The sequence below is a fragment of the Sceloporus occidentalis genome, unplaced genomic scaffold (genome assembly GCF_023333645.1).
Source record: "Sceloporus occidentalis isolate IW3139 unplaced genomic scaffold, rSceOcc1.0.p SCAF_2, whole genome shotgun sequence".
Lineage (NCBI taxonomy): Eukaryota > Metazoa > Chordata > Lepidosauria > Squamata > Phrynosomatidae > Sceloporus > Sceloporus occidentalis.
This window is the reverse complement of record NW_028316982.1, coordinates 106,798,175-106,823,743: the sequence shown is the minus strand read 5'-3', so window position 1 is coordinate 106,823,743 and position 25,569 is coordinate 106,798,175. Positions and strand designations below refer to the sequence as shown.

Below are 25,569 nucleotides of genomic sequence, written 5' to 3'. Positions count from 1 at the left end.
ATGATTCTAGGGCACTCACAATATGAAACTACATTGTGTGTATATGTGCCCTCAAGTTGCCTCTCAATTTATGGTGGCCTCCTCTTGAGGATTTTCTTAGGAAAGAAATACTCAAGAGACAGTTCTGCCAGTTTCTTCCTCTGAAATATAGCCTACAGCACCAATTGGTGGTCTTCCATCCAAGTACTATCTAGGGCTGACACTGCTTAGCTTTCAAGTTTAGTCAGGATCTGGTGCTTTTAGGGTATTTAGGACCTGGGATTGCACTTCTAACTGCCCTGCCCTCCCAAGACACCCCTGGGGTAATCCAAGGTTTAATATTCCTGCAAGTCTTTTCAAAAGTTTAGATGTCTGTTTCACCCTTAAAGTAAATTTTAAAACCAAAATGTATTGCCTTTCCAATCCAGTTAATACACAAAGCACTGTGCACCTATTAGTCAATGTACAGTGTTCTGTACAGCTTAAAATTTGAAATGCCTGGTTTTGCATCATCTTTTCCTAGGAAATGTCAATAAATACATATGCAACAGGAACATGGTACTTGCTATTTAGAATGAGCTGAAAGTTTCCATTTCTCTATATTCTTCTGACGCAACAGCCCTGGTTATCCATTTGAACACTAGATTCATAGATGGCACACAGTGGTAGGTTCTGCTCTCTGAAGGATACATCTACAGCATGGTGTCCAAGTATGCAAGTATGCACCAGTGGAGAGGTTTTTTTTAGGAACAGAAACCCTGGAGAAGATCTTAACTTTTCTGTGCTAAAGCAGACATCGAATATGGAAGGTCCCAGCATCATTAGCTGGGCATCTAATCTCAAAATACTGTTGAGACAAATCCATTTATAGTGCTGCCGCCAAGCAGTGACAGCAGCATTGGGGTTTATCACACAGGAGGAATTTCTCTTAATTTCGAATGAAAAGAAAGTGGGGCCAGAATGCATTCTTGTGAATTCACTAGCTCAGCGAATTTACATGGATTCGAATTGTGTTTGAACTGACTTCCCATTGCCCGAAAATAGTTTGCTATTGCTTGAAATTGTGTATGGTAGTCTACACGCAATAACGTGAAACCCCATGATTGCGTTCGGACTGACTTCCCATTGCCCAAAATTGCATTTGGTAGTCTATCACTCAATAACATTAAACCCTTTGATTGCGTTCAGATTGCCATTGGATTATATTTCCAGTTTTCCTTGTCTGATAAACTCCATTGCCCTAGACAAAACAATTGTCTTTGCCAAAGGCAACTTTTATGTTCCCAGTCCAGATTTTTAATTTTTTTCTAACCATATGGAGCACTGCCTATATGATACATATTGTCACCATGCCTTTTAGGGACATCTCCAGTATCTCTAGCTTCATTACCTGAATCTGATGGGAGATGCAGTCAAAACATCTGGAATCTAAGACTAGGTCTTACCCATCAAATACTCTAAGTGCCATGATATCTCAAGCAGACAGCATAGTAATTTGGTATTGGGATATCTGATATGGAGGGTCTGGAAATTATTATTAGCCATAATGTCAGGAACTAGCACTAAATTTGTGGCCACTGGGTACAACTGTTGCTTTCTCTGCTGGAAATTTGCCAAAAACCAGCAGTCAATCACTAAGGGACTAACATCAGTCTAGGGACCACCACTGAGTGGCACTGCCATAAAAGACTAAAACTATGTTCAGGCCTTCGCTTCAGGCACCTGGGATTAGAACAGGGAATGAGGATATGAGCACTCATGTAAGCCCCAGATATCCAATATTCTTGATCGCTAAGATATAAGTTAGACCATTGCATGATGAAACACAAAGCTCTAAAGAATGCATTGTGACCATGTTCTGCTGAACACCATTATAACGTTGCCATGAAAAGGAACGTCTATGCAGAAGCTTCATAATTTCAGTACAGTTACTGAGTCCTCTTGACTGCATGGGAACATTGGAGGCCACACATGTTCCTGTCTCTAATTTTAGCCTTGGGTATCATCTGGCAAATGTAAGTATGGGTTCATTCTGCACTTACCATGGATGAAGCAGACCAGCAAAGTGAGAAGAGTCCTAAATTTAGCAGGCCAGAGCCTGACAGAACTTGGATGAAACTGACAAAATCTGGAAGAAGCACATGCTTGATCTGTGTGAACTTGTAGTGATACTACATGGTTAGGGTGGTGGACTCTTCCCCACTGTCTCCTCCCAGACATACTTATGTGGTTTGTATGTAGCCATACCCCACGTGACAGCAAAATCTAATTTGCAGCAACAGAATTCAAGTAGTTTCATAAATTCTCAGATATTTAAAGGGTTAAGTAATTATTTCATGAGACAGAAGTTTAAGAGTAAGAAGAAGAAGAAACACGCCTCACCTTTTCTAGTATGTGGTTGTCTCTGGTTTCACCTCTACTGAGATGCTGGATTTTTTCACTGATGCTCTGTTCCGATTTGTTAGAGCAAAACTGAAATAAGAATATAATCCATGAAAAATAAATACTCTGATTCCCCATTGATGCTGCTGTGTGCCTGCAAGTCATTTCAAGTTTATGGCAATCCTAAGGAAACCCTGTCATGTTTTTTTCTTGGAACAATTTATTCAGAGGAGATTGTCATTCTAAGTCCATGTTAGTCACCCAAGATCCCCCAGTGGGTTTCCATAGCTGAGTGAGGATTCAGACCCTAGTCTCCCTGAATTCTGTTCTAATACTCAAACCACTACACCATGTTGGCACACTCTGATTCTTCATAGGCTTTGATTAAAATAACTCATTCTGCCAACATAATTTGATTACTTCACACAAGAGCTGCATTTTCTGCCATCAAATCATGTGTGAATAACAGTTTGGTGGTTGTTTGGAAACATGATATGAATGGGGAAACATATCCATGTATATTCCCATTCATATCCCACCATGTACTTAAACAGTTCAATGTGGACTGGATGAGTAATTTACTAGATACAAATATGGAAGTTTCTCTGATTCCATATAGATCAGGATCTATTGCTGGATCAAATGGTTGGGCTCTGACTTTGAACTTAGAAGCCATCTAAAAATTATCTGCCAAGTGACAAATACTACTAAAGGTCATGGGGCATTCTTTCTCACAACATGGATAAATCTGTCATTTCCAATTTCACCTATATTCAAATTTTTAAAAATTTAAAATATTTTCCATCTTGTTTTTGTTATAGGAATTGTCATAAAGTGGCAACTTCATGCATTGTTCAGAAGCCCCATGCCACTTAGGGAGAAGCCTTGTTTCAGAAGGGACTTGGCACACAAGAGAACTGGGAATCTCTTCTCTCTCTCTCTCTCTCTTTCTGTGTCAGAGGGAGGGAGACAGATAGAAGAAAAATTCACACACAAACAGTGAGAAAAGACAATGAATAAGGAATGTAACACAGCCTTGGTGTACGGATAAAAACTATGTGGTTAAAAATGATGTTGACTCTTACTGACTTGTTTATGATTTGATTAGAGGTGAACATAAAAATCTAAAGTGGAAAATTGGGTGTGGTTTTCCCAATTTGAGTTCATAGCAATCTCTCACTTCACCCCATTAAAAGAGACATCTCCAGAATTTTGACAGTATTGTAAGCAACAGAAGGATTCTGTTCCATCCATGTGTCTTCCATAGAAGAACAGATGGTATGCAAGCCTCTCTCACACTTTTAATGCTTGTATGCAATACACTTTCAGAAGTGGCAAATGTCAAAAGCAAAGAAACCTGGGTAGCAAGTATTCACTTATCTGAGAAGAAATCCCAAGGAATTTATTTGGTCTTACTTTTGAGCAGACATATATTGTGGTTGTTATGTCCCTCAAGTTGCCACTAATTTTATGGCAACCTGATCTTTGGATTTTCTTGCTAAGATTTATTCAGAGGAGATTTACCACTGTCTTCCCATAGATGTATACAAGACATAACTATTTGGCTGCAAGGCTGTACACACCCACTTGGCAAGAAGCACCATTGAATACATTTGCAACCTACTTTGGATGGAAGAGGCATAGGATTCCACTGTCAAGCTATAACCAAAAAGTCTCCAATCCAAATAGTGCCTCTGCCACAGACTGACCAGAGTAGCGCACTACAGTGGACCCTTGTTATATGCTGGGTGTGGTTCCAAGATCCCCCATGTATAACGAAATCCGTGTATGTTCAAGTCTCATTAAATATAGTAACATAGCAAAATGGTGTCCCTTATAAAAAATGGAAAACCAAGGTTTGATATTTGAAATTTATCCCCTTTTTTAAACATTTTCAAACCATGTATGCTTGAATCTGTGTATAAGAAGGGCCAACTGTATTTCTGAGCTTCAGTTTCCCAATGGCAAAATGGGATGACTAATATTGGTCTGTCTTATAGAGTTGTAAAGATTAAGGTACATGCAGGCATTTGACCACTGAAGTACTATATACATGACACATATACCACTAAAACACCCACCAGGTGTCATTGAAAACTCCCAACTGAATTACAATCCATTACTATTAGGTCAAGAGCCAATATGATGCAGTGGTTTGAGTGTTGAGACTATGGCTCTGGAGACCAGGATTCAAATTTCTGTCTGGCCATAGAAATGCACTGGGTGACCTTGGGCAAGTTGCACTTTCTCAGCCTCAGAAGAAAGCAAAGACAAACCCTATCTGAACAACTCATGCCAAGAAAACCGCATGATAGGATCCCCTTAAGATCACCATAAGTCAAAAATGACTTGAAGGCACTCAACAACAACTGTTAGGTCCACTGATTAGACCACTTACCTTAATGCAAGTTAGAGTCTGTCCCGGTACACAATGGCAGCAACCAAGCGGCACGGGAAAGCTGCACAGTAAAAAAGGAATTCCTAGAGCAGCTCCTTTTTGCGGCGTACTAAGGGCTGTGATGAAGCCCTAGGAAGCTACTTCCTCTAAGAGACGTGTGGGCAGTCAGACGTCCACACGTCATTTACACGCCCCCCCCCCATGTGGGCGGTGCCGTTCAATAATGGCTCTGCCTGCATGTCATAGGACTCAGGAGCATGAGGTTGGTGCGCACTCCCAAGCCCTACTATCACCGCCAGGACACTGCTTCCTGGTGGTGTGTACCACGCCAAAATATTCTAAACTAGCATGGATATTCTAAACTACACTTGATGAGTATAAGTTAGATACTAAACTAAACTGTGTGTGTGTTTGTGTGTGTATTCAAATTCCTGCAAATACATTAATATATGTGTATATGTGGCCTTTGAAAGAGAAGGCTAATATCTCACAAAACTACAAATCCCAGCATTCCATAGCATGGCTCCCTGCAGGTGTTCTCTAAATCTTAGGACAGGCCATTGCATGTACAGTGGACTGGACTCTTGCCTTTCGTGGGGGATACGTCCCCCCCCCCGCATTAAAGCAAAAACTGTGTATGCTTGGGCCCCATTATATCCAATGGGGCTCGTGCTCGCCGTGCAGCCACGTGGGTATCCCATGGCCGCACGCACCATTCGTCAGCCCCATTGGATATAATGGGGCTCATGCTCTCTGTGCGGCTGTGTGCGCGCCCCAGGAATGCGCCCGTTTCCCAGGTGGCTTCAGAGTATGCTGAAAGCCACCTATGAGGAGCCTGCATATTGCGCAGGTTTACTGTATATGGCATTAAATTAAATATGATAAAGATTGCAGTTCTGCATCTGCTTAACTGGAGAGATTAGTGCAGCTATAAAAAGCTACTTATCGTTGCCAAATTCAATTCAAATTTGGGATACATCTGGATACTACTGCACACATTTTTGCCACCAACACCACCAGGTGGGTGCATCTTGGGTAATATCTGGCTAGAATTTGAGTTCAACCAGTATTTTTTTCAAATCTGGGAGCTTCCCGGCTTTGCAAATCGGCCAGCTGAGCTTAGATTCTAACTGGATGTTACCCGGGATGCACCTGCCCGGAGGCTGCTGCTGCAGAAATACATGCCATAGTATCCAGATGTATCTTGAATTCAAATTGAATTCGGCAGCAGTAAATTGCATTTTTTTAAGCTGTGGGCTAATCACCTGGGTGTAAGGTACCTGGGGTTTCTCTTGGACTCACCACTGTCACAGGCTTACTTGGTGAGGACATGAAAGAGAGCATTCTCAGTGGCTACTCCCATCTTCTGGAATGCCCTTCCACAGGAGGCTATGGTGGCACCCTCCCTGCTCTCCTTTTGCTAGCAGGGAAAGACTTTTTAAAAAGCTTTTAATATATAATCATTTACAGGGAAGTGGCTTATTGTGGTGTGTGCTTTTGTATGCCTTTTAAATAATTTTATATGATGATTATAATTGTTTATAAAATTTTATTGTCATGTTGTAATTGATTTATATTGTGAATCACTTAGGGTCCCATTCCTGAAGAAAGGCTGCATATAAATGAAATAAATAAATAAATACATTGGAATAAGTGAGAGTTGCTCCTGAATAAACATGTATAGGATACATGTATATTAAAGTATATTACAGTCACTAACTGATTGTTAATCCTGTACATATTTACCTGGGAAAAAGCCCCACTGAGCATAGTGAAACCTGTTCCTAAATAAACAACCAATGGATAGTGCCTCAATTTTTCTGTTTGTGTGTCTTTGGTATATCGGTCCAAACATTAATGTAATGTCACCCAATTATGTACTACAATTTGACTGCAGCACTGAATGTAAAGTGTAAATGAGCCGTGACAATGAGCAAGGGAAATGACATTAATGTAATCATAGCTGGCTGAGTGTAATAAAACAGGAAAAGAAGAAATGTAAATGAAACACAAATTGCCATTTTTAATGGGATTCTAACAAGTGATGGTGTATGAAAATTTCCTAGTGAAGTCTAGCATGCTGTTGTGAGATGGATTACAGTTTCAATGACATGGTACAATTTAGGCACAAATGTCTTTCCAGTTTGATAAACATTTTAATTTATCCTGCGTGAAGCAGAAGGTCTGTTCCTGCAATCAGTGACTGGTGGAGGTTTCTGACCACATGTAGAGCCTTGTTGCATGAAAAAACAAAGAGGAAATGGAGAGTAGCAACTTTCTTTGTGCTTACTGCTTGATGTTATAGCACTTCACTTCTCTTCCTGCGTGAGATGGTTGTAAAAAGTGTGTCTTTTTTCTAACTAGAAAAATCCATGCGACAGGAGATACACTTTCACAACCATCTCCTGTGGGAAGAGAAATGAAGTGCTATGACATCATGTGGTAAGACTTGGAGAATGCCACTAGTCTTTGGCTTCATTTCCACTTTGTTTTCTCATCTGATAAGGCTCATAGTCAACCTTAGTGGAAAGATAACAGAAATGTTATCAATATGTTTTGTCATTTTGAAAGGGAAAATAAGCCATCAACTACAGAACAATACACACACACACACACACACACACACACACACACCTCTCTTCCATGCCAGCATTCTCTGAAGATGCCAGCCACAGTGAAACATCAAGAATAAACTCTTCTAGAACATGGCCACATAGCCCCAAAAAACTCACAAAAAACTATGGAAAATAAGTTCTTACTTATGACCATTAGGGCCTCTAATAATACAAACTAAAGTGTCGGATTCCATCACCTAGAATACTATGTTAATAAGAACTAGACCCCCCCCCCCATACACATCACACAAATTGAGTCAAACTGCATAATTTCTCTTACTTTGAATCACTTGTTCAGTAATGCATCTATTTTATAAGTTTTACTACTTGCATATTTTATTCTTGGTTTCTTAAAGACAAGTCAGCCAATACAAATGTTCTGTAACTAGGGCTGATCCAAAAAAAGTTGATGCCTCTGGTTAAAAATCTAAGTGACATCCTTCCTTGGGAATTAAAATTCAACAATCGACCAATTTTTATTTGCTGCTTGAAGCCATTTGGGTAAAATCAGCCCTGTCCATATCCAACCAAATTCCTCATTACGTTGTAAAAAGGAGAAAACAAGGGGAAAGCAAAAAATACCTGAATCTCAGGATGAAGCTCCAGAAGCCACAGTGACGGTACTATGCTAATCAGATAGATGAATATTGCTGGTGAAAACCTGGAAAGGAACACAAAGAGAGTTTACCAGTTTCTTATTAACACATAGCAAAAACCACTTCACTCATCAATTTGCTCTGTCAAAACACAGGAAAAATAAATTAGTGTTGGCTTGTTTATAATCTGCCTTTCCATCACTGAGTTCAAGGCAGTGAACATGGCTCTTCTCCTCCCCACTTTATTTTCGTAACAACCTTGTGAGATAGTTCAGGCTGAGAGAGAGGGAAAGAAGACTGACTCTATGGTCCCCAAGGAGTTTCATGGGTCATTGGAGACTTGAATCACACTCTCTCAAGTTCTCAGTCCAGTACACAAAGCACTAAACTACATTAAGCTGCATTGGAAAATGAATAAACAAGAATGTAAAGATTGTATTCCACTTCCGTTTTGATAATTCCATATACATTTTCCATTTGTTTCAATCAAGGCTATTCTGATGATCACAATGCTGTTCTCTGATATCAGAGCCTCCAACTGTCTTGATTTGGTAGGAACATACCCAATTAATAATCTGTCATCCCATTTGTCAGCTGCTTTTAAAATGTCTCACTTTCTCTCTCTCTTCCCCCTGTTTCCCCCTTTGTCATCTTCTTATTTCACCTGCTGCAAAATGGGTTCAAAGAGCTCTGCATCCAATTAATTCAACAGTGGGGAGAGGAGGATGCAGAGTCTTACCCTTCCCAGTAGGCTGAGCCAAAAGCAAACCACTGCAACATCTCCAAGCTTGTATGTTCTCCCCTGTTAGTAACCTTTGCCATATTGACGCCCTCTAATGTTATTTGGCTACAGATGTCCTGCTTTTCTCTGTGAAATGTTGGGTGGTACGTGATGTGTACAGAGAGCCAGAGTGATGTAGTGGTTTGAGCTTTGCACTATGCCTTTGGAAACCAGGGTTCAAATTCTCGCTCAGCCATGCAAACTGACATATTCTCTCAGCTTCAGAGGAAGGCAAAGGCAAATCCCCTCTGAACAAATTTTGCCAAGAAAATCCCATGATAGGCTCAGTTTAGGATTGCCATAAATTAGAAATGATTTGAAAGCACACAACAACAACATGTGACATGTACATGGGGATTTTGTCTCTACGTTTTTGTAGCAGTGGCTTGTGAAGGATCTTCAGGAGCAAAACTCTTTGAAAACCAGTATCTGTGCCACAGCAGCAGTAACACAGCTTTTTTCTTGGTGTACTGGTTGCCATTTTCTTCACCCCTGCCCAAATATTTGTGGAACAGCATAACATTTTGGAAGAGGGCAAAACCATACCAGTTGTTGCCATATAAAACACATTTTGCACAATTATAGCACTTCAGTACCACTTTTCTGCCATGCCTAAACTTTTTGTCAACCAGGGATTTATAGTCCTATAAGGAAGTCATAATTTTCTGCCAGAAGGTTCCAGGGCAGTGTTTCTCAGTTTTTGGCACTCTAGATATTTTGGACTTCAGCTCCCAGAATCCCTGACCACTGGCCACGTTGGCTGGGATTTCCTAGAGTTGAAGTCCAAAGCACTTGGAGGGCCAATATGTCAAAACCAAAGTTCTGGGGCTTCCTCTCAAGTAAAAATCCCAAGATTCTGTAGGAGACACACTGCTGGCCACTTCCCTGACTCATGCTTCTTGGAACCTGTCAGACCTGCAAGAGGGGTTGGCCTATGTAGTACCCAGCCAAGCTAAGGAAAGACCGAAACTGCTTCCTGGAGGGCAGGTTACTGAGTACAATTTTCCATAATAAATTTCCATTTTCTTAGGCACAAGGCCGACTGGTGACACCCAAAAACTGTATGAAGGTTGAATAATCCTCATATCTAACATGTCCTGCACCACCTTCTCTGTAGCCTGCTTCCCTGAGAGAGACACTCAGCATGGCTCGTCTGTATCTGCATGTCAGAGAAGATTACAGGCACAGCTACATGTTGAGGGTCTGTTGTAAAGACTGGAATAGGTGAAAACAGGGCAGTAAACTTGGCTGTCAGTAGGGAAAACTGTGCTGTGTGGGTTTAACCTTGGATGGAGTGTAACATCTTTCAGGCTACCACCCTCTGTTTGATAATAAAAAGCACCTAAAGGCCACTTATCATCCTCAGCTTCCAGTACTGAGAGTGAGATGTCTGGGTGTATCATAGAAGGGCTTTAGTGAATTCACATTACACACTTTTAGCTTAGTGCTAGATTTTGAACACTGGATGGGATAATTCACCTGTCCTTGTGTGCTGCTCAAACACTGCACCTGGCCGCTCCCAGGCACTTTCTATCTTGCTAAAACAGATTGCCTTCAGGACTTTCAGATGATCCTGTGGCACACTGGTCATACCAGGCTTTGTGGTCTTGCTTGGTCTGTTGGAGGGAAAAGAAATGTTCCCATTTCTGAGAACAGAAACAGAAACAGAAATGCCACCCGTGCTTCCCTGAGCATATTCTGCAGTTGATAACAAAATCAACCACATGAGTCTCTGACGAAAGCCACACACACAGTCTTTGCATCAGCTGCAATTCCCCTTTCACATCACAGCCATCGACCAACTCAAAGGATGAGCAACCCAGGCTTGAGTGTGGAGGGACCAATAGGCTAACAAAAGCTGCTGCAGGACCAAGTCCCAATCATTTGAGTGTTTATTCATTAACTTATGTTTCATAGTTCCCAAGGTTGCAGCAAAGCACCAGCCCATTAGTACGATAGTGCACTACATTTGTTTCTAGTAGAAGTTGCATTACTTTGAATCTGAAATGTGTTCCTGCATCCATCAGTATTTCTAAATGCTATTGCATCCTTACAAAAATATCTATCAGAGCTTGGGGTGTGGCTTTTGCTGAGATTCCACCCAGAGGGGTGACTTCTGGACAACAAGTGCAAAAGCAAAAGTTTGATTCACCTTTAAGGGGAGGTGGTAATTATCATGTTTTACAGAAGAGGAAATAGAGGATCAAAGAGGAAATCCCAGCTTAGTCCAAAATACCTAAGGTGGTTTCAGTGCAGTACAAGGCTTAGTTTGGGAACAGAAACTGCCTTGGTCTCTCTGTGGGTTTGATTACTTGTGCCAAAAGAGAGGCAGGAATAGTGCCAGCTTATTTTATTCTTCTGGATTTCCCAGGAGCTTTGGATGCACCTCTTGGATAGGTTGTCTGGATTTAAATGTTGCATCCCTGTATGCAAGAGAGATTACTGTTCTTCCTCCTGGCACTGGTGGCCTCAGATTTCCCAACTCCCTGTTATAATCTCATGCTTTTCAACAAATATGTGAAAACAATGGGTCAGCTGCACACAACGTTCTGCTTCACTTTTTCATTTAATGCATGCGAGGCACTTGGTGATCCAAACCAGTGCTTGGGCAGGATAATGGTCTAGAAGACCAATGAATAGAAACTCAGTCCAGACAACCCAGATATACTATTTGTGGGTTGCCTGTCTTCCTGATTATGGAGCTATTCACTTTGTTTTGAAGCTCCACTCTTCCCTAAAACATCAGGCTCATAGTTTGGGAGTTTTCTTGGACTGATCATTGTTGTTGAATATACAAGTAGCCTTGGTGCTTCAAAAATTATTTTATCGGGTCAGGCTTAAATACCAATTGTGGCTCTAGATGGAGAAAGAGGGCCTTTGGGCAGTTAGTCATACTCTGTGGTAAATTCCCATTTAGATTATTACAACACAATACATGGGAAGCTGCTTTTGAAATCAGTGAGATTTATGTTAGTCACAGCTAATCTAAATATGACTAAGTCTGGATCTAGTATTGTATTCTAAGTTTGGCTTCTATCATAGATGGGCAAGCTCCATGGGTCTGGGGGCTAATTTTGCTCCTTGAAGATCTACCATGGACCTTACCCTTTCCTCAGATGCAGTATTTTTTCCAGACAAATAGCCTGAAGTGACCAGAAGTTCACTTGCAGGTTTTTTGGGGGGTGGGGATAAAAACAAAAGATGTTTTACAGACATACCTGCACGAATGTAAGGCCTCCCAAAAGAAGACTGAGCCTGTAAAAATAATCTTTGAGGGTCCATCCAGAGCTCAGCCAGTGCGAATCCCACCCCTGATTTATATTTATTTGGACTTACTTCAGCAAAGGATTATTATTATTATTATTATTATTATTATTATTATTATTTCATTTATTTATAGAGCGCTGTAAAGTTTGCACAGCACTTTACATGACAGAGATCAAGATAGAATAAAATAGTAATAAAACCTGCATACAATCTAAAATATCAACATTACAAACCAAAAACATCTCTAAAATGGTACAACAAAAGTAAAGTGGCCATATAGGCATCATAATGGATTAAAGCAACCAGTGATATGGCATGCTTCCCTAAATAAAATTGTCTCCACCTTGGTCTTAAAACTGGACAAGGAAGTGTTAGTTCTTAATTGGGTAGGGAAGAGATTCCAAGCATAGGGAGCAGCATGGGAGAAGGACAGAATTCAAGCAGGAGAGGAGGAGAACCTTGGCTGGGTCAGAAGATTGATATCATAAAATCTTAATGTGCAAAGAGGGTGATAGGGAGAAATGAGCACTGACAAATAGGAGGGAGCTAGTTGATGAAGAGCTTTAAAAGTTAACAGAAGGAGTTTGTGTGGGTTCTGAAAGGAATGGGGAATCAAAGTGGATCACAACAGTAAAATGACACAGAATACAATTAAAATTAAATTAAAAAGACAGATAGGAATAATGGGGTGATATGATCAAAATGACAAGCAGAGAAAATGATCCTGCCCATGGAGCATTGTTCAGAAACTAAAGGGTCCAGGTGGGAAAGAGGAAGACCCACTAGAAGTGAGTTACAATAGTCCATGCGTGAGACCACCAGCACATGCACTGAAGTCTTGGCCATCAAAACAAAGAAAAAGTTTAATTCTGGCAAGATTGTAAAAAAAAAAATCTACATGACTTGGCAGTGGTGTGGATCTGTGGAAGAAATGATAGAGAGGAATCAAACAGAACACCCAAACTATGGGCCTCATGAACAGAAATGCCATCTACTGTAATTGAAAAAGGATAATGGAGAGATGGCTTGGGTGGGAAAACAAGTATCTCTATTTTGGCCTTGTTGAGTTTTAAACGCCAGTGAGTCATCCATGCAGAAACAGCAGCAAGACATGATGACAACTGCTGCTCAACATCTGGGGAGTACTCAGGAGTTGAAAAATACAGCTGGATGTCATTGGTGTAAAGATTATATTGATAGCCATACTAGCTATTAAGATTTCCTAAGGACAAAGTATATAGGGAAAACAATAGGGGACCCAAGACAGAACCCTGGGGAACTCCAACAGATATAGAGATAGGGTTGGAAACTAGATTTCTGGTAACCACCACAAAGGATCTGTCTGAAAGATTTAAAGCAGTTTAAAACTGAATCCGTGAAACCCAGATCTTGGAGTAATTCCCCTCGGAGACCAAGGTCAATGATATCAAATGCGGCAGAAAGATCCAGGAGAATTAGAATAGAATAGTAACCTTTGGACTTAGCCATTAGAAAATCATCAGTCATCTTAGTGAGATCAGTCTCTGTTGAATGCAGTAGGCAGAAGCCAGACTGAAAGGGATCCAGAAGAGAATTAGCAGTAAGGAATTCAAGAAAACAAGAGTAAATGGTGCACTCAAAAACCTTAGATAGAAAAGAAAGAAGTGATATGGGATGATAGCTTGAGAGAGAAGATGGATCAAGAGTAGTTTTTTTCAAGATAGGAGATATTAAAGCATGCTTAAATGCAGATGGAAAGAAGCCAGTAGAAAGAGAAAGGTTAATAATATAAAGGAGAGAAGGTAAGATACAGGGAGCAACAGAAATCAAAAGACGAGAAGGAGGCAGGTCAAGAGAAAAAGTCATCAGCTTAGAAGAGGTCACAAGCTTTGATAATTCACCCAGAGAAACGGGAGAAAAAGTAGAGAAAGTTCCAGTTATGGGTGATTGAGTTGCTGGCATAAAAGACGAACGAAGAGAGTAAAATTAAGATGGATTGTTTCAATCTTGGTAGTAAAATAATGTGCAAAATCATAGTTTTTTGTGGGTTTTTTGGGCTATGTGGCCATGTTCTACTAGAGTTTCTTCCTGACATTTTGCCAGCATTTGTGGCTGGCATCTTCAGAGAATGCTTGCCTGGAAAAAAAATGGGTGTGTGTATACACACACACACTGTGTGAGCCTGGGAATGCAGGAGTGATTTGCATATGTATTGTTCTGTTGCTGATGGCAGGTCTCAGGCTGGGAGGCTAATGCAAAAGAGGATTAGTGTCTGCTAATTGGTGATCATTATCTGCTGGGAAAGCCCCTGACTTTGAGTGGTTTCCCCTTTGCTGAGTCTTCATTTTGCTATTCTTCAAAATCGTTGGGTGAGACTGAATGAGGAGCTGGTGGTTTTAGCAAAGAATTAAAAGTGGAGGAAAGACACTGTAGCTGCCATTAGTTAGCGCTGATCATGGATTTATGGTAATTCTGTTTTTTCAGGGAAATGGTGCATGAGAAGAATAAAAAAATTTATAATGAATAAAGTTGGCCCATTCCCTGGCCTTTCCCCACAAACATTCAGTAGCTTGAGAGCATGAAGGGAAAAAACAAACAATGGGAGCAAGCTAGGGCTGTGGCTTATTAAGAGAGTTCACACCCACTGTTAAAGGGGAAAAACTATCTACAGTTGCAGATAAAGTAGAGTTGATTAGAGAGACTGCTGGATCCACACAGTCTCCAAGATCTAGGGAGGATAAAGAGGAGTCCAGAGCCTGGCCAAATCTCTCAGGATTAATAGAGTGAAGATTGAGAAAATGGCGTTAGACTTTTTGTCAAGGAGGTGGATTATAGACAAGAATAAAAGAAATAAGATGGTGATCAAACAGCTGATACTCAACAGCCACATAGGTTACACACTTTTGATAAGAACAATATCAAGACAATGACCAGATGCATGGGTAGGTGCGTTTGAATAGGAAGCAAGAAACTCTCCAAAAGGTGTTAGGCTACAGCATCCAACATCCAGCATTCCTCACCATGGTCTACACTGGCTAGTGCTACTGGGAAGTGCTATCTAGAAATATTTCAAGGACTCCATATTTCCCACCCCTCATGGCACCTCAACCCATTCTCTGTGTCATGAGCTCTCCATCCATTCCCCACATTTATTACCTTCCACCCCTTCTAGTTAAAACTTCCAAACTTGGGTCTGATACACATTGCAAAAATAAAACAGTTTGACACCACTTCAACTGTCATGTCTCAATGCTATGGAATTATGGGATCTGTAGTTTCACAACACATTTAGTCTTCCCTGTCCAAGAGCTCTGGTGCCACAACAAACTACGAATCCACCTACACTTGCCCAGCTTCCCATTCTTCCTTGTCCTGTGTCTAGCTGGAGGGTTTTTTTATTATTATATTTTAGCAATACCAGGATTTGAAGGATGGTGAAGGAGGGCTGGAGAAACATAGACTTTTTGGTGCTGACTTGCAGCAGTGTGTCTGTGGAGTAAACAATGCAATAAAGCTTAAGCTATGAAAGAATGGGATTCTACTCTAGCTGATCCTATTGTAGCTGTGTGTGTCTGCCTACAACAAACCTGGTAAACAGCAGAAGTCTCCAGACTCCCTTAGTGAGCATGTGTGAAGAGCAAAACAGAAAGAAAAGGGGACAGCAGATTAGCCTGCTTTACCAGCCACCCCAACAAATTAAATAGCATAGACCTGTAAGTGTGGCCAGTGAAATGGCAATCACAAGAAAAGTAGAGACTGGTGAAAGAAAGAAACAGTCCAGGATAGATTTTAGAAGAAGTTTGCAACTAGTTTGTAGAAAGTTCGAATGCTTTTGTTTTATTTACATAAGGCTTACCTTACTTGGTTGTTTTATTTCACATGTGAATACACTTGTCCTTCCACATTTGTGGCTTTGTCTTTTGCTGATTTGATTAATATACTCTCTCCCCCTAGGAATCTCTAGGTCAGTGATGGTGAACTTATGGCACGCATGCCAGAGGTGGCACTCAGAGCCCTCTCTTTGGGCACCTGCACCATCTTCCCAACACAGACTTCACTAGAGTTTGTCATTAGAAATCCAGAGGGATGTGGCACTTTGCAATAAATAAGTGGGGTTTGGGTTGCAGTTTGGGCACTCGGTCGCTAAAAGGTTCTCCACCACTGCTTTAGGTCCTCCAGAGAAATTCTGCTGGAAGTTGACCATGGAGTTGCACAGGAGGACCTAAAGATTCCTAGAGTAAACACTTCTCTAGGCATTTGTAGGTCCTGTAACATGATTCTATGCTCAAATTCTGGCAGATGTTGACCACAAGAGTTCTCCTGGAGGATCTAGAAATTCCCTAAGGAGGCGTTCGCTCAGGTTAAAAAAAAATTGTTTATTTGTGGTTTTTTCACTTTTACAGGGGTCCTGTGCCCCTAACCCTAGCATATCTGGAGGGAGAAGTGTACTGTTGGTTCTAAAAATGTTTGGTGGCCAGCCCATCTTGGTGGTGCAGGAAACTATCTCTATTCTTCCCATGTTATTTCTGCCTCTGCTATCAATTTTCTGTTAAAGAAGTAATGTCCCAAGAACACATCTAATTTGTCAACCGAGGTATACCTGCATATGTATAACTTCTCTCTCACACAGGGTTAGAATGGTAACATTCAGATGCCAACTGCACAAGTCCTTTATGCAATCCCTCTCCTGTGTTTGCTGTCATGACAGAGTCCAGGTATGTTAAGGTGGAGAATGCTAGATGAAAAGATGGAGTATAAAGTAGGTGAGGGAAACTTTTTTTTATCTTATCTGTCTGAAAGATTGAAAGCACAGTGCTGATTTCCAGACTGGATCCTTAGAGTGGGACCTGGTAAGAAAGTTTGGAGTTTCATGTGTTAAAGTAACCAAACACTTTCAGGCTGCATCTACACTGTGGAATTAAGGCAGTTTGACAGCACTTGAACTGTCATGGCTCAGTGCTATGAAATTCTGGGAGGGGGAATAAATGCTGAGCACTTTTTATCTCTATGTACATCTGGATTTTCCCTTCTAGCCTTTCAGTGAGGGAGCAATCAAACATGCCTCCATTGGGTTGCTGGAATATAATGCAGGTGTACAGGCTGAGAAACTCTCATAGCAGAGAATACATATTTTGCAAGCTCAGCTAGAGACATTGTGCTGGATGACTATCTTCCCACTAGGATTTCAGCATTTGCACAGTTCTTCCAGCTGGCCTGTTCCTGAGGGTGATCTAATGAAGCTGTCTTTAGCCAACTGACTTTGGCTTTTGCTGCCTCTTCAAGAAGAGGCGTCTTGAGAAAACATTCTTGGCCAACCCCACTACATTCCTTCCTCCCAGTGACTACCATTAAAAACTAATACATCACCATCTTTCCAAGCTTTTGAGAAAGGAAACAATAGGAAAGAAAGGCATGTATCTTTATTCGTGACTAACAAAAAGGGCTGCCATTTTCATGCATGGGGATAAACCAAGAAGACCCATATATTGCAGGAACACAGAAATTAGAGTTAAAGAAAGCTACCTTTTCACACTGTAACTCTCAGAATCTTTCCAATGAGCATGGGCAGCTGGCTGGCTGGGGTGGATTTTAGAAGATATAGACCAAAAAAGTAACATTCCCAAGCACTCTGAGGCCCCATTCTCACTAGCCCATTTGCTCTGGATAGAACTGGGTAGATCCAGTTGCCCCATACCGAATCAGCCCAGTTACCAGTGCCCACTACCCTTTACCTTGATGGGGCAATTTACCCCTCTGAAGTTTACATTTGCAGTATCACTTTAAAATGGAGCCTCCTTTGTTGTCAATCAAACTCACTTCCGCTTTCGTCAAAGGTGACATATCCTATAGCCATTGGCCAACTAAATGCGTGCTTTCCCTACTCCTTTAAAAAAACCTGGAGGCAGTGTGTGCATATTCTGTCAACTTGTCAAATTTAATACCCTCCAGGTGTGTGTGTGTTACCCTAAAATGACCCCATCCTGGGGTTTTCTTGGCAAGATTGGTTCCGAGGAGATTTGCCATTGCCTTTGCCCTGAGGCTGAGAGAGTGTGACTCCTCCAAAGTCATGGGTTTCCACAGCCTTCCCTCTGAATGCTAGCCTCTAGCTTCCCCTTCGCTTCCAGCCCAGCATTTCCTCCTCTTTGGAACCTCTTCCCTTCCCTTCCAGCCCAAAGCATTTGCATAATCTGTCACAGTAATAATAATAATAATAATAATAATAATAATAATAATAATAATAACAACAACAACAAATGTCGCTTGCAGGGGAGGCCACCTGAATGCCATCTCTACATCTGCTTTCCCTCTGATTGCCACTCCAGAATGCCACCTCTCCTTACATACACACATGTAGCACAAGCATTCACACATTCATTCTCTGAAGATGCCAGCCACAGATGCTGGCGAAACGTCAGGAAGAAACTCTTCAAGAACATGCCCACATAGCCCGAAAAACCCACAAAAAACTGTAGAACAAGCATTCGCATAATCTGTCACAATAATAATACCTTACCTCAGAATGCCATCTCTGCATCCTCCTTCTTTGCTTTCCCTCCGATTGCCACCCCAGAATGCCATTACATACACATATGTAGCAAAAGCATTCTCACATTGTATCAATTTGCCAAATTGAAAGGGACACATTTGTAACGGCAGCAAGCAAACAAAAGGGAAATGTAGCACAAGCAGACATATTCTATCAATATGTATCAACCTGTAGAAAAAGCATTCACATAATCTGTCAAAAATAAAAATACAAGAGAGAGAGAGAGAGAGAGAGAGAGAGAGACAGAGACAGAGACAGAGAGAGAAAGCTGGCTGCCAGAGGGGAGGCATGTTCTGACCTAAATCCCTCCCCTGAACTTGACCTTATCATGACAGGGGCCAAGTTCACATTTGCCAGCAGCGAGGAAGAAACAGGTTTTCCAAAAAGAAACGCGAAATAATTCACTTTTGGAAAAAAACGCTCTAATGGAGATTTGCTCTGGTTCGGGTGTGTAAAACCCTAATTCTGATGTGTTTCAACCAGTGCCAATGGGAACTTCCAATTTGTAATCCGGGTTACAATTCGGTACAAAAGGTAGTCTGAATGGCCCCTCAGAGACCTATTTCCCCCTTCACTTCTGCTCATATGAGGTCCCTCTCAGTGTCATCTAAGTTACCAGGATCAGTGATGGTAGATAGAGGAGTTTACCACACAAAGGAGATTGGGAGAATATCCTGTAAAAAGTGCATAACTATGCAAAACAATTTCACATAACATCACACAAAACCTAGCATTAAAGTAGTCACAAAGAAGCATTAACATGCATCTTTTTACTTTTGGGATTTCAGCAACAATGCATTTCTGAAATCATTTTCATTTTGTATGCACAATTGCATGTGATAATCATCCGTGCAATTACTTGCCATTTTCGCTTTATTTGTGGGATGCTTTAAATGCGCTTTAATCTCTCTTTAATGCCAAAATTGGCCTCAGTGTGATAAATTCTTGAGTTCCTACCAAACTGGTATCTTTAAGTGCAATACTTTAGGCTTTCCCATAGGAAGGAATAGCAAGTCATTCACTTAGGACTTGATCACAGGGGGGAAAAGCTAGGATTTAAGCCGGTATTAAAAAGGCATTTCCCAGCAAAGTCCTGAGATCACAGCAAGGATTTTCAGACACATTGCAATTAGAGAGGACTTATCCCAAGAAGAAACAGAAATGTTCAAGCAAGAAACCATTCACAGGGAAATCCCGTGAATGGTTTGTTGGTGGAGCATTCCTATTTCTTCCCAAGATAAGTCCTCTCTAATCGCGACATCATCTGAAAATCTTCACTGCGATCTCATCACTTTACCAGGAAAATGCCTTTTTAATATCAGCTTTCCCAGGCTTTCCCCCAGTGTTATAAAGTCCTTAGATTAGTTAAGATTTATAAAGGTGAACTCAGAAGTATGGTTGGAGGTCCTCAGCCCTTTACGTTGCTTACTCGGGTTTCTTGAACAGGATGGGTTGCATCATATTTCTCCTCATTTTATGACAGAGAACTTGTATTTGGATATTAAGCGCAAACCTCCTGGTCTAGCCCCACCCTGAGTGCCATTTCTTGATCACACCACAGCAGGGATGCATGGGTGCATCAGTCCAGGAGCCACAAATGAACAGGTATGTGCATGAACTTACATGCACACAAACACTGGAGGCTCAAGATTTTAGAAATATCTAAAATCACTCTACACCAGCAATCTTGCTCAACACCACTGGGGTCAGGTACCTCTACCCCATGAAACCATAAGCTACAGAGGGTGGACTTAGGGCCCGAACAGACAGGCCAAAATAAAGCTGCTTTGGGTCACTTTGGAGGTATGCTGTTTAAATGCTGCATAAGTCCTAAGAGTCCGAAAGCCGCACCAAAGCCACGCTCCAGTCCTAAGGACTGGAGCACAGCTTTGGTGCAGCTTCTGACCTCTTAAGATGCGAGTGTCATTTAAACAGCATACCTCCAAAGTGACCCAAAGCAGCTTTATTTTGGCCTGTCTGTTTGGGCCCTTAGATTGGAAAAAAGGAAAAAGGTTAAATACTTTTTCTCTACAATGTCCTGCTCCTTGCCCAGTTCCCCATCCATTATGAATGCTTAAATTCTTCACAGTGTCTTATCTCAGTGGCACAGAAGCAGCTACAAAGATCAGCCTGATTTGTGTTGCAGGTCTGGGCCTACTCTCCAGAGATACACCCAAGAATTAAGACACTATTTTCATTTTTGGGGACTGAAGCAAGACGTACATTTCACTATGACTTCAGAAAGTACAAGTGATTGGGTCACACATGCTAGGTATTCTTTCCTTTCAAACATGAAGGAACAAAACTTTGGAAAGTGAGATTTCTACTCCCAGTCATTACTCCCAGCTCAGCACTGCTTCTGGGTTAGGATTATGATACTTTAGCTTTTCAACTATAGCCAGGAACCCCAGTCAGGACCATTGCTTATGAGCTGCCATTAGCAACAGAGACATAGTTATCCCCACTGCTCTAATTGGGAGGGCTGATTGAATAGCAGGAGGCCATGATAACTATGAATGTGGTTGTGGTTGTGGTGGTGGTTGTTACTATTATTATTATTATTATTATTATTATTATTATTATTATTTCTTACCCACCATTCCCCAAGGCTTGAGGTGGGGTACAACATAGTTTAAAACACATGAAATCATTTAAACACCTAAGTGAAAACATATTAAAATTATCCTATATAAAAGTATGAACATACTATTTTCAAATTCATAATTTGTGGGCTGCAAGAAAGTCCATGGATTAAAACCTAAGAGCTACTGCACTAGAGTGTGACACTAATAGGTGACAAAAATGAAATCTAGGAAATGATGTATGCCTATCTATTTGTCTCATTTTCTCTGTGTGTATATGCATGAATGCAACTGAAATGATGTTTATCCTTTGGTAAACAAGTGTCTTTAAGATTTGGTAGATTTGGCTGCAGTCCAGAGAATGTTATGCCAAATCAAAATTGCTTCTCTGCTTTTCTGCAGCAGACTAACAAGGCTTAATCCCTTAAAAGAGAATCGAATGTAAGTTTGAGCACTGCTCAGATCACTTGGAAACATAAATGCCACTGGTGTCAAAAAAGAAAGAAAGAAAGATATTGTTTTAAAACAGTAATCCAGTGTTTTTCAGTGCTTTTGCTCAAGTGAAGCCTTCCAGAAAGTTCTGGACTGAAAGTCACACAGTCCTAGTTGGCATAGGCAATGCTGAGTGATATAACCCAATAATATAAAGAGGCCTGCATTTTGCCCACCCATGACTAGTTAGGTTATATTTTCCTCTTCACCAAGAAGTTCCATAGTACATCTGTCCAGTGAAGAAGATTCTCGAAAATGGTTTAATGTGCATTCAAGCAAGCACCCCACCATCTATTTTCCTCTACCCCAAGGAGCTAATAGCTTCAGAGGGTGGTTTTAGATTGAGAAAAGAACAAAACCTGAAAAGATTACACAACTCCTCCACAATCCCATCCTCCTAGCCCAGCTCCAAAGATTTCCACAATCCATTATGAATGTTTAAATTCTTCACAGGACCATATCCAGTGGATTGAAAGTGGCCAAAAAAACCCAGCCTGTTGTATTGGACAACCTATGATGCATGTGATAGGTCTGGGCCTACTTTCCAGATGTGCACCCAAGAACTATTTTCATTTTTGGGGAGTCATATAAAATTCACTATATGAATTTGGTGTCAGAAATACATGTGCTAGGTGTTCTTTCTCTCCAAGTATGAAGAAACAAAACTTTATGGGCAGTGAGATTACAGCTTGGTTAGATCAGTAGTCATGACATTTTTGTCCAATTTTACTCTGAATCTTAATCTGATTTCTTTTTTTATGTGTATGTCTCCTGCTTCTCTTTCTCCCTACCTCCATTTTGTTTTTGTCTCTTTCTGGCCTTGTTCATATTTGAACATTCCCTAAGCCCAACTAGCAACTGCAAACATTACATGCATGTAGCATAAACTTTGTGTTTGTGAATTAGTCATCACATACATTAAAGAAAACCTATTGTCTTTTTGTATCAGAATGCAATGGACTTTTTTTGTGTGAATTAGCCACCACTCACAATAAAAGAATACATATAGTCTTTTCATATCAAAATGCACTGTATTTTGCACAAAATATCCCTTTGCCAAAAATAAGTCTTTGCAGAAAACATACCTTTACATGAAATGTAAAGTTTTGTGCAAAATGTGTGTTTTGTGCAAATATTGTTTTGTCTTTGTGAAATTTTTGCAAGAAAGACTCAAAACAGAAAATAATAATAACAAATGTGTAAAAAAAATCCTTGCATTCTTTTAAAAATGTTTCATTCTTACATATGTAAATAAAATATAAACAAGCTGCTGTGATAGGTCTAGACATGCAAATATTCGGGCTGATACATTGTACTGATGAATCACATTGGACACAGGCGGAAGTCAAGTCACATGCGGGCTTTCTCTTGCTTAGAACTGAACTTTTACCAAACTTTCTTCCTCTGATGGAAGACCTTTTGCTAATTCCATAGCTCTCTGGGATAAAAATAAGAACATACTAGCCATCAACCCATTGTCATGTCATTGTTTCTTCAACTTTTTAATAGCGAATAACGCCTCCCTTTAGAACTTAGCTGCCTTGAATCCCATCTTGGCAGAAAGATGGGATACTAATTCAATAAAGAAATAATGGTGTTCTGGCAGTTATAACCATTTCTGTTGATCAAATAGCATTGGCATTCATGTATCATGAGGGTGGGGGTGTCATAATCTGTGTATTATTTGAATGAAGAAACAGACAGAGGATGTTCAGTGCCATTGCACTAGATCATATATAGTGTGGCAATTAAAAATATGCAGTAAGCACTAGAATTTAGTATGACTCATTCATTCATTCATTCATTCACTCAGTTGCACTCATTCATTGGTGTTTTCTAAAGGATGCCAACTCTCTTGTGTCAACTGTACATCACTCAAAACACTAAAGATGCATAGAGCTGTGGAGAGGCCATTTATATATTCTGCTGACAACACATTTTTTTCCTATGAGTTCTCATGGCTCTTTGTTGCACTCAGGCAGTGTCATAAATGAGTCCCAGGGAAACAATAGCCATTAGCTATTCTGGCACCAATCTCATTTTATACCAAACCCCACCAATCTACTATGTAGCCAAAATTTTATATATCAAATTCACCATCTGACTAGTTGCTCAGACAAACACAAGCTCCCTAAGTGGCCTTGGCTTCCAGGGAAATTACTTATTTTGAATTAATGCACTGAGCTCTAGCATTCGCCTATCTTTGAGATGGCATTTCTCTTGTGCCCGGTCTTTTTGGTCATTTTAATCTACAAACTTTCATGCAGGCCATGGTGGCAAAGTCATAATGGGAACCCCAGCTGTGCAGTCCTGTCATCACCAAGTCTTTCTGGCAAGGGCTACCAAACAGATTCCTGCCTGAGCACAAAAGTCCCACAATCGTTCCCACTGTTCTTCCAGTTCTAAGTTCTAAACTTTTCCCACTTTTTCAAAGGAAAGAAATAATCTGGACCTGGACAGGCTGAAGCACAGTGAATGCAGCAGGAGAGAGGGGGAGAGCTGAAAATGCAGCAAAACCAGAGCTTTGTAGAGCTAGTTTTTTGTGGGTTTTTTGGGCTATGTGGCCATGTTCTAGAAGAGTTTATTCCTGATGTTTCGCCTGCATCTGTGGCTGGCATCCTCAGAGAATGCATTGTTTGAAGATGCCAGCCACAGATGCAGGCGAAACATCAGGAATAAACTCTTCTAGAACATGGCCACATAGCCCAAAAACGCCACAAAAAACTATGGATGCTGGTCATGAAAATCTTTGACTTCACTTTGTAGAGTTTCTTTTCTATATTGCAACTTCCAACATTCCCCTCCAGCATGGCTATGTGCTGGTGAAGGATTCTGTGAACAGTAGTAGCAAAACAATACAAATAACCCTCTCTTACCAAGTATCACAGTTCTGCACAAAACACAAAGGGGAAAGAGTAGTTCAAGACTGCAAGCAGGAATGAGACTTCAACTCTGAGGTGTTGTTAGGGAACAGCTATAAAGAGCCAGAGAGAGTGGAGAGGGGGAAGAGAGAAGAGAGAGAAGGGGGGCTATATGCTCACCATTTGTAGCCTCTGCCTTGCTTAAACTTGAGAGTGAGTGCTGTTTCCAAGCAAAGGAGGAGGTTAAGCAATGCCAGGAGCCAGTATTTGGGTTCCTTCTTCACTACAGTCACTCTCCAGACTGCAAGCAGGGAATGCAAGACAAAGAGCAACCGAGTCACCAGGGCATTGAACAGCACCCGCAGTTCCATCCTGCCCTGGCCTCCCTCCCCTCTTCCTCCTCCCCTTCTCCAGCCTCTCTCTGTCTGTACAGAGGACCAGTGTGCCTCCAAGCTATGAGAAGCTAAGAGGAAGAGCCACTGGATGCTCTAGCCCGGCAGACCTTTCCTCCTGTTCCATCTCCCCAAAGGGGCCCATGATAACAGAAAAAAGAAACTGCCTTTTCCCCTCCCCTAAACTTCCTGAAAACTCTGGTGGAGAAGGGAGAAAAATAAAAATGAAAAGCCAGGGCAGTGAGTTCACAAAAACTGTGACTGGCTAACATCAGAGGGACACCGTCACAACTTTTTAAAAAACTTGCTCTTTTCCTGATGCCTTCATATCAGTGCTGCATGTGGCCATTTATAGTTGAGAGAGGGGAGTATTTTAAGGGGGGGGGGGCAAAATGCCTGCTGGATTGTTTCTGAATTCACACTTTAACAGTAGGATGGAGCAAAGTTTGTATCTTATTTCAATAGACTTACAGTAATTCAAGAACACCATAGCCTCACAGAACCTAATGGATAGTTCTTATGAAAACTTAATGTATGGTTCTTAATAACATCTCTTTAGAGAGTTCCTTATTCATTGTCCACATTAAACTCTCTTATCTATGCACTCATGCATCCCTTTCTTCTTTCCCCTCTTTAATATAACGCCTGTACTAGATTGCTGGCCTTGGATACAAAGGCATGGATTTCAATCTCCATTT

At 41.0% G+C, this 25,569-nt stretch overlaps 1 protein-coding gene across 1 annotated transcript in view; it reads right to left on the bottom strand.

Moving 5' to 3' along the window:
• TMEM26 (transmembrane protein 26) overlaps positions 1-24,850 on the bottom strand; it is a 33,759-nt gene extending 8,909 nt beyond the window's left edge. Inside the window, exons 1-3 of the mRNA XM_089507894.1 lie at positions 24,660-24,850; positions 7,957-8,035; positions 2,362-2,451 (exon numbers count right to left, since the gene is read on the bottom strand). Coding sequence (XP_089364020.1) covers positions 2,362-2,451; positions 7,957-8,035; positions 24,660-24,850 — 360 coding nt within the window. The remainder of the gene's footprint in view (positions 1-2,361; positions 2,452-7,956; positions 8,036-24,659) is intronic.
• Positions 24,851-25,569: the final 719 nt, after the last annotated feature.